The sequence below is a fragment of the Ranitomeya imitator genome, chromosome 1, assembly GCF_032444005.1.
Source record: "Ranitomeya imitator isolate aRanImi1 chromosome 1, aRanImi1.pri, whole genome shotgun sequence".
Taxonomy (NCBI): domain Eukaryota; kingdom Metazoa; phylum Chordata; class Amphibia; order Anura; family Dendrobatidae; genus Ranitomeya; species Ranitomeya imitator.
Window position 1 is genome coordinate 1,019,482,425 of NC_091282.1, and position 9,391 is coordinate 1,019,491,815.

General features: G+C 44.1%; 1 protein-coding gene across 11 annotated transcripts in view; it reads left to right on the forward strand.

The window, feature by feature from the left end:
- IL15 (interleukin 15) overlaps positions 1-9,136 on the forward strand; it is a 138,999-nt gene extending 129,863 nt beyond the window's left edge. For all 11 annotated transcript variants that reach the window (XM_069743993.1, XM_069743988.1, XM_069743997.1 and 8 more), the window contains one exon: positions 7,571-9,136. In XM_069743993.1, the coding sequence (XP_069600094.1) occupies positions 7,571-7,669 (99 nt within the window). In that variant the 3' untranslated portion in view covers positions 7,670-9,136. The remainder of the gene's footprint in view (positions 1-7,570) is intronic.
- Positions 9,137-9,391: the final 255 nt, after the last annotated feature.

The following is a 9,391-nucleotide window of genomic DNA, read 5'->3' on the forward strand; positions in this document are numbered from 1 at the left end:
TCACCTTGCACCTTTTGTGGTAGTCTATTGTGGATTTTGTCGTGTGTTTAGGATCATTATTCATTTGTAGAAGTCATCCTCTTTTCATCATCATCTTTTTTACAGATGGTGTTATGTTTGCATTAAGAATTTGTTGAAATTTCATTGAATCCATTCATTCTTCTACCCATGAAATGTTCCCCACGTCACCAGCTGCTACACAACCCAAAGCGTGATTAATCTTACCACTTCCATGTTTAATGGTTTGCGAAATATTCTTTTCCTGAAATTCTGTGCCATTTTTTCTCCACACATACAGTTAGTGTGGCTAACTGTTCCACCTTAACCTCTTTGGTCCACAGAACTTGTTTCCAAAATGCATCTTGTTTAGATGTTCTTTTGCATTGTTCTGACTCTAATTGCTGCTTAGAAGTAGCCATAGCTGCTGTTTTTTCGCAGATGAGGCAGAGTTTTTATAAAGCTGGAACATTTGCATCACCTGGCCTTTCCTAACAATGATAGTGAACAAGCCATAACCAGCTAATTAATGTCTGAAAACTGGGCCAAAGTTATCTGAGGGCACAAATCTCTAAAGGTACACAAACTTTTTTTTTTTTAAATGGGAAAAATAATTTTGCCTAAAATACAAAGGAAATGTGTCATCTTTAACTTTAGCCCGTTTAGAGATTATTTCATCTTCAACTTGCTTAAATACATTTCTGTAAGCGTGTTCCATACTTTTTCCCTGTGTCATTCCTAATGATTTCACATAGCTTAATTTATGGATATCTGTGGTTTGATTTCTGTGCTTGTGTGGATTGGATGGGTTGTTACCGACATCAGGTGAGAATTTCATATCAATGGTACCTTTAGAAATGTATTTACTTAGAAAATTGTTAATGTGTTAAATACTTATTTCTCCCGCTGTATATAGAATTACAACAGGAAACTTTTTCAATTATTTTATATTTTAAAGTGAACAATCCATTTAATTTACCGTATTTTGCAGATTGTAAGACACACCGGATTATAAGACACTCCCCAAATTTTGAGGAAGCAAATATTGATTTTTTTCCCATCTACCATGACAGCACACCTGAGAGAGGAGATCCGCCCAGTCAGGACAGGAAACCTACTGAAATAAAAGGGCGGTACCTCTCCCTCGCTTCAGTTGGGTTTCCTGTCCTGATGGGAACCCTAGTGCTGAAATCACGGCAGTTTTGAAGACTCACCCACTCCTGTCCCGGCACTGGAAGAACAGGCAGATAGTCTGTATGCCGGCCTTCAGGTTGTGGAAGCGCTGTTCGCAGGTCCTGGGGCCTTCACGCACGTGCGGGCGTCGGGTCACCGCAGTCTGGAGTCCTGTGGCTCTTCTGCGGCTGCCACGCCGCTCTCTTCCCCCTCTACTGCTGCCATTGGCTCTGGCCTAACTTCCAGGTGTGCGGCGGGCGTCGCGCGCAGGGCACGCTGGGAATGAGGGTGCCCGCGTGACATCAGTGCTGTGCGCCGGATCCAAAATGGCGGCGCCCATAGACCAACGCTGGCCGGGTCACAAGGCTTTTCTGGCGGTCTCCCGGTGGGCGCAGAGGCGGGGGAGGAGCGATTTCTGAACCGGATGAGGTGGTGAGCAGAGTGGATCACCCTTTAAAAGGTGGTGAGTCCACCGTCGAAGTGCTCACATCTATAGCGCTCCATTATGGAGGATTGTATGGAGCAGCAACCACAACAGCCATTACAGCAGCAGCAGCAAGAGATCTTACCAGGTTCTATGTCTGGTCACCAGCATACTAAAAGGAGAAGCGGCAGTCGCCCGGACCGAAAGTCGCAGGACTCCTCAGCTTCTAGGAGGGATGTTGTCCGTACTCCAGATCAGCCTCAAAATCCGGTACCCTTGAGTGTCAGCGGGTGGTGAGTGATCTTCGTGAAAGTCACATTGGTGGTAATGGGCTACATTTCTCTGCTTACTTGCCAGGCGCCGAGGAAGGCTAGTGCCAAGTCAAGGAACAATGTGCCCTCTGTAAAGCCCCGCTAGCAGTCCAATGGCAGAAAAGCCTCTGTGCGGACTGTATCCAAAAAACTATTCAGGCTGAATCCCCTGGCTTAACCTCTAGCCTCAGGGCTATGATTAGGGCAGAGGTTAAAGGGTCTTTAAAATCAGTCCTTAAAAAGAGAAGTAGCAAAAGCCTAGAGACTGTTTCGGATTCTGGTGCCTCTCAGACTGGCGAGGAATATCAGGAGGAACCTCTGTCTCCTCTTCAGATAGCGATGTTGGGGTCGACCATGCTTTCTAACTGAGAACACCGATAAACTGGTGAAGTCAGTTAGGGCTACAATGGGCCTTAAGGATGAGAAAGCGTCTAGATCGGTAGAGAACGTTATGTTTGGTGGTTTGGAGGAGAAAAGGAAGCGTAATTTCCCAGTTAATGCTAAAGTAAAAGCCCTTATAGAAAAAGAGTGGAAGAAGCCTGAGAAGTCTGGTAGCCTTCCCTCTGCTTCTAAGAGACGGTATCCTTTTGATGAAAAGGATTCTGAAGTGTGGGATAAAGTCCCTAAGATTGATGGTGCAGTGGCTAGGTCATCTAAAAAGTCATCCCTACCCTTAGAGGATTCGGGCGTCCTAAGAGACCCTTTGGACAAAAAAGCAGATGCTTTTTTAAAACATACCTGGGAGGCGGCCGCAGGACGTCTAAAACCGGCGATAGCCGGAACGTGTGTTGCCTGCTCCCTTATTGTCTGGCTGCAACAAATAGAGGATCAGTTGAAATCAATCAGCCAAGAGAAGAGGTCCTACCCAATATGGCAATGGCACAAGGAGCGGCAGCTTTCATAGCAGATTCCTCAGCAGACTCTGTGAGACTAGCAGCTAGGGCAGCGGGATTGTCTAACGCAGCAAGACGTGCCTTGTGGTTAAAGGGGGGCCCAGGGGACTTACCCTCTAAAATTAGACTTTGTTCCATCCTGTGTGACGGCAAATTCCTCTTTGGTCAGAAGCTGGAGGACATTTTAGAAAAAGCAGGCGACAAGAAAAAAGGTTTTCCTCGCTTTCCGGTGGATATCAGAAGGCCTTATTTTCGGAGAGGGAAATTTTAATAGAGGTCGCCCCCCCGGGAGATAGAAGGAACTGGGACTATAGGGATAGAAAAGGATCTGGGTACATGTTTAAGGGACTCTCCACATCAGCAAAAAAGCCCTCCCAATGACGCCAAGCCAGAAGTAGGGGGAAGGCTTTCTTTCTTTCTCTACACCTGGATAAGCATTACCCCCAGTCATTGGGCATTGAGTGTCGTAAGTGACGGCCTGAAAATAGACTTTATTCATCCACCTCGACAGACTTTTGTATTAACACCACACAGGAAACTCCCGGAGGAACAGCTAGCTCTGGAAACAGAGGTATTGGGGCTAGTTCTAAAACGGGTCCTAGTAGAAGTTCCAAGGGAAGAGGAGGGAAAAGGTTTTTATTCCCCTCTCTTTTTGATACGAAAACCAGATGGCTAGCTAAGGACTATTGTCAACCTAAGGAAACTCAATCGGTCAGTAATAAATTACTCCTTCAAGATGGAGTCGGTAAACTCAGCAATAAAAATGCTGTTCCCGGACTGCTTCATGGCAGCTATAGACTTAAAGGATGCTTACTACCATGTCCCAATCCATCGGGACTATCAAAAATTTCTGAGGGTAGCAGTGTTTGTCCAAGGGCAACTCAAACACTACCAGTATGCTGCCCTTCCGTTTGGTCTATCGATAGCGCCAAGAATATTCACAAAATTAATGTCAGAGGTCATGTCCTTCCTCCGTTCCCGAGATATAGATAGTCATTGTCTCGTACCTAGACGACTTCCTTGTAATAGGGAGATCAGTGGATCACTGTCTTGCACAAATAGAGGAAGTGACTACGACCCTAGCAGTATTAGGTTGGAAAATAAATGTCGCCAAGTCGAGATTAACACCAAAATACAAAGTCTTGTGGAATTGGCGATACAGCAGCCTGTAATGACACTGAGGAGGGCAATGTCCCTGTTAGGGTCACTAACATCCTGTATCCCTGCTGTAAAATGGGCACAGTTTCACCTGAGGCAATTACAGTGGGAGTCCTGTCAACACAAAGATTGTTAAAAGGGCGTTTGGAGGGAAAAGTACACCTTTCAGTAGGCGTCAGAGATTCCCTAATCTGGTGGTTGGTAAGGGATCACTTGACCTCAGGGGTGCAGTGGCTAACTCCGATAGAAGACGTGATCACAACGGATGCGAGTGGTACGGGATGGGGTGCACATCTAGGGACCCTTTCGATACAGGGATCCTGGTCCCATACAGAAATCAGCATCAGACATCCAATGTAAAAGAGTTATGGGCGGTAGAAAGGGCAGTGAGACATTTCCTTCCTATCCTTCAGGGGCGTCATACCAGAATTATGTCCGACAATTACACAGTGGTGGCTTATATCAACCACCAGGGAGGAACAAGGCCCCTTTCTCTTATGGAAGCAACATCTTTCCTTCAGTTAGCAGAATCCCACCTACTGTCCATCACAGCTCTGCACATAAAGGGGGTCGAAAACACGAGCGCAGATCACCTAAGTCGCAAAAGGCTAAGACAGAATGGTCGCTGAATCCCCGGGTATTCCAACAGATAGTACAGGCCTGGGGCAAACCAGTAATAGATTTATTTGCCACTCTTCACAACAGGAAGGTGGAGAGGTTCTGCTCGTTAGACCAGAGGGGGAACCCATTTGCAGTGGATGCTCTTCAAATACCATGGAAATTCAGCCTCGCTTATGTGTTTCCATAGATAGCAATAATTCCGGTAGTAGTAAGGAAGATCAGAATGGAGCAGACGAGAGTGATTCTGATTGCTCCATTTTGGCCGAAAAGACCGTGGTTTTTCCTCCTAAGACAAATGTCGGTAACCGATCCATGGATTCTACCAGTGGTTCCGGAATTGCTTACCCAGGGACCAGTATGCCACTCTCAAGTGAAGGGCTTCCATCTGGCAGCCTGGAATTTGAGAGGGCATTACTAATCCGGCAGGGATTCTTGCCAGGGCTACTCTCCACCCTGTTGAGAAGTAGGAAGCCAATAACATTGAGAATTTATGGTAGGACATGGAAGAGGTTCCTAGAGTTTTTTTAGGACAACATTTGTCAGATGAGGCTCCTGTGGGTGCTATTTTAGAGTTTCTACAAGCAGGCTTACAACTAGGGTTGGCAACCAATACGCTTAAGGTTCAAGTGTCAGCGTTAGGAGCTTTGTATAATTGAAATTATAATTAATAAAGGGGATGGGAGAACTACAATACCCAGAGAGATTAGCGAAATTAGGATTATTTAGTCTAGAAAAAAGACGACTGAGGGGCGATCTAATAACCATGTATAAGTATATAAGGGGACAATACAAATATCTCGCTGAGGATCTGTTTATACCAAGGAAGGTGACGGGCACAAGGGGGCATTCTTTGCGTCTGGAGGAGAGAAGGTTTTTCCACCAACATAGAAGAGGATTCTTTACTGTTAGGGCAGTGAGAATCTGGAATTGCTTGCCTGAGGAGGTGGTGATGGCGAACTCAGTCGAGGGGTTCAAGAGAGGCCTGGATGTCTTCCTGGAGCAGAACAATATTGTATCATACAATTATTAGGTTCTGTAGAAGGACGTAGATCTGGGGATTTATTATGATGGAATATAGGCTGAACTGGATGGACAAATGTCTTTTTTCGGCCTTACTATGTTACTATGTAATTTAGCCTCTAATAAGTGGGTATCCCGTTTCATTAAATTATGTAGTAGGTCTAGACCTGTAGTAATTCAGAAAATTCCCCCCGGGGATTTGAATCTGGTTTTAGATGCTCTAACTAGAAGTCCTTTTGAGCCTTTGCAAGAGATATCGGTAAAATTTCTCACTCTCAAGACAGTGCTACTGGTAGCTTTAACATCTGCACGCAGGGTGAGTGACTTGCAAGCCCTGTCCATTTGTCCTCCATACACACAGACATATGATGACAGGGTGGTTCTGAGACCAGATCCGGCTTATCTACCTAAGGTAGTTCTTAAATTTCATAGGAGTCAGGAGATTGTATTTCCCTCATTTTGTGTTACCGTAATCCTAGAAATCCAGGAGAGGAAAAGTTTCATACTCTTGACGTAAGGAGGTCTATGTTACAGTACATATCCTTAACCAGTCAGTGGAGGAAAGATCAGTCTCTATTTGTAGCTTTCCAGGGTAGCAGGAAAGGTCATGGGTTGTCCAAAAGTACTATTGCCAGATGGATTAGGGAGGCTATTAGCTTATCCTATGCTGCATGTGGCGTTCCGATCCCTGAAGGCATCAAGGCTCACTCCACCAGAGCCGTGGCTACTTCCTGAGCTGAAAAAGCAGAGGTATCGATTGATCAGATATGTAAGGCTGCTACCTGGTCCTCACCGTCTACCTTCTTTAAACACTGCCGAATAGATCTATCCTCCTCGACTAACCTTAACTTTGGTAGAAGGGTGCTACAAGCGGTGGTCCCTCCCTAAGGTGTTTCTTTCTCCAAAAATCTCTCAGGTGTGCTGTCATGGGAGACGGGAAAACACCAAGGTTACTTACCGGTAGCCGTTTTTTCCGGAGCCCATGACAGCACCTGTATATTCCCTCCCTTTTTTTTCACCCTTTGATGCGCACTTTTGGCTGGGTGTTATTTTGTTATTATAATGTGGTGGTAGATTGCCATGTGAACTAACCAAGGGGGCCTCTCATGCTCTGAAAACCAACTGAAGCGAGGGAGAGGTACCGCCCTTTTATTTCAGTAGGTTTCCTGTCCTAACTGGGTGGATCTCCTCTCAGGTGTGCTGTCATGGGCTCCGGAAAAACCGGCTACCGGTAAGTAACCTTGGTGTTTTCTAAATAAGATGCTGGTGTCTCTTATAGTCCGCTGTAGCTTATGGGGGGTGGGGTGACTGCGGAAGAGGGGGGTCAGTGTTGCTGCTGCAGGAATCTGGGGGTGGCAAGAGTGGGGTGATGCTGCTTGGAAGGAGAGGGTGTTCGGTAGTGCAAGTCTGCGGAGGGCACCAGGCTTTCAGAGAATTTCGGGAGTCTCCTCAGTTCCCATCCTTTTCACTGCGGTGGAATTCGGGAAATGGCAGCCAAAGTCGGAGTCAAGATCCCAATGTGTGCATGCGCCGCCTCCAGTGGCCATTTTCCCGAAGTCCACCGCAGTGCACAGAATCGGAAGTGAGGGGACTCCCAACATTTTTTTGGAAGCCCGGAGCCCACTGCAGGCTTGCACTGCCGAACACCCCCTCCTTCTAACCCGGAGCCTGTAGCATCGCCCCACTCCTGCTTGCCACTGCCAGTTTCCTGCAGCAAGCTTGCCTCCTGGGACCCTGCTCCACCACAGCCATCCACCCCCAGTAAGCTATATTTGGATTTTAAGATGCACCACCCTTTTTCCCTAAAATGTTCTGGGAAAATAGTGCGTCTTATAATAAAAAAAAAATGGTTTGTTATTAATAAGGAGAAACTACATATTACATACCTTCTATAAGTCTTGTGTCCGTAAGAGAATATTATGACTTATTTTTATTGTAGGACACAATATTAATTTGTTCTTTTCTTTTTGTAGCCGAATACCTGTAAAAAATGTGAAGAATATGAGGAGAAATCTATTGAGGAATTTATAAAAAGCTTTGAATCAATAGCTCAAAAAATGAATGCTAAGTAATGAACAGCGTGTTTTCTCAGCAGCTGCTGCATTGGAAATGACTGTGGAGATGTCAGATTATTTATATTAAAACTGTTTATAGTGCTGTTTTCCCACTATTTTACTTTATGTTGTTAACGAAAACTCTACAGAAATGTTTCAGTAAATATTTCCATTGATTGCTAAGTCTAGGTTTACGCCTTTACGAGTTAAGTTAAAAAAAAGTCAGAAAAAACAGTGCTGAATGACTGACTAATATTTCCAATAAAATATTGGCAAAACAATAGGTTGTATCTTATGCCATTTCTATCCATCACATGACAGATTTGGTCCTGTCATACAGTTTTCTATTTGTTCAAGGCTAAAGCCAGATGGTGCGTCCAAAGCTCCGTCCACTTGTGGCAAGTCAATGGTTGCACAATTGTGAAACAAAAACTGACTACCGCAGTGGAAAGAGTTAAAATTTCATGCAGACAGCCGCATAGCCCTGCCCTCACAGAACAGTAATATGAAAATATTAGCACAGATGTGAGCCTAGCCCTTCATGGCTACAATTATACTCAGTTCCATCAAGTTTATGTTGTATTTAACATACTTAGTTCACTCTACTCTTCTCCCTAAAATAAGAAAACACAAACCTGAGACATCACTTAAAGGATATTATCTTCCTTAAAAAAAAAAAGGTTCCCTAAGGATCACATACTAATAAAGCAACGAGCTCAGACAGCAATTGCTCTTTCCCTGTCCAGCACTGGCTCTCCACTGCTCCGGTCTCTGTGGTTTGGCTGCAGTGAAGACATCACATTGACAGCTCACATCACCACTGCAGCTAATCACTGAGCTTTGTGGCTTTAGTGATATAGATGGTATGAGCCACCTAACATAGTGGTTGGCTGAAGTGTTGTTGTGCTCTCCTAATGTGAATGCTCCACTGCAGTGAAAACACTGAGATTGAATCAGCAGTGGAGAGACAGCGTTGGACTAGAGGAGGATGAGTACTATCTAAGTTGTTGGAAAATCCCTTCAAATCAATAGGATTTGTAAGTTCTCCATTTTGGTCCATTATTAATGGATTCATCAGACAAAGCCTTGATGCCAGTGTGAACAGAGCCTGAGATGTGAAATTTAATCATCGCTATATTAAAGAACACTCCTGTTATACAGAACTCCTTTTGTACATAACTGTTTATATCTTCATATTTTTATACTGATTATAATAAATTATGTTTATTAACTATATTGGCTTAATGAATTGGTTTTCCAAACAATGACGAATAACTGTAAAATCTCATTTTTAATATTAAAAAGATTTTACGCTTTCTTCTCTGCATTGGGGGCTTAGAGGCGTTGTTAAATGAATGTATCAGAAAATTACCTATTGTTTATATCAGAGTTGTGTGTTACATGTATTATTTTTTTAATTTTGGCAATGATTTTTATTTTCATATTGTAATCTTTATTTAAAAAATGGTAATCTTGCAATTTTCACTCTTGCCTCTGGAGCTTTTTTAAACTCCTCTTTACGGTCCTTTTAGGAAGAGTTTTCAGCAGACTCCATATGATCAGAGGCAGGATTACTGTCACCTTTATACACCGGAGATAACGGACAATAGCACACAGTCACAGTACTGTCACTCTCGTACAAAAAGAGGATTCCTATTAAAAAAGTATAGATGTGCTACAAAAATAGCATAGTTCAGCATGCAGGATAAGTTAATAACTGCTACATCTGTATCCTGCACT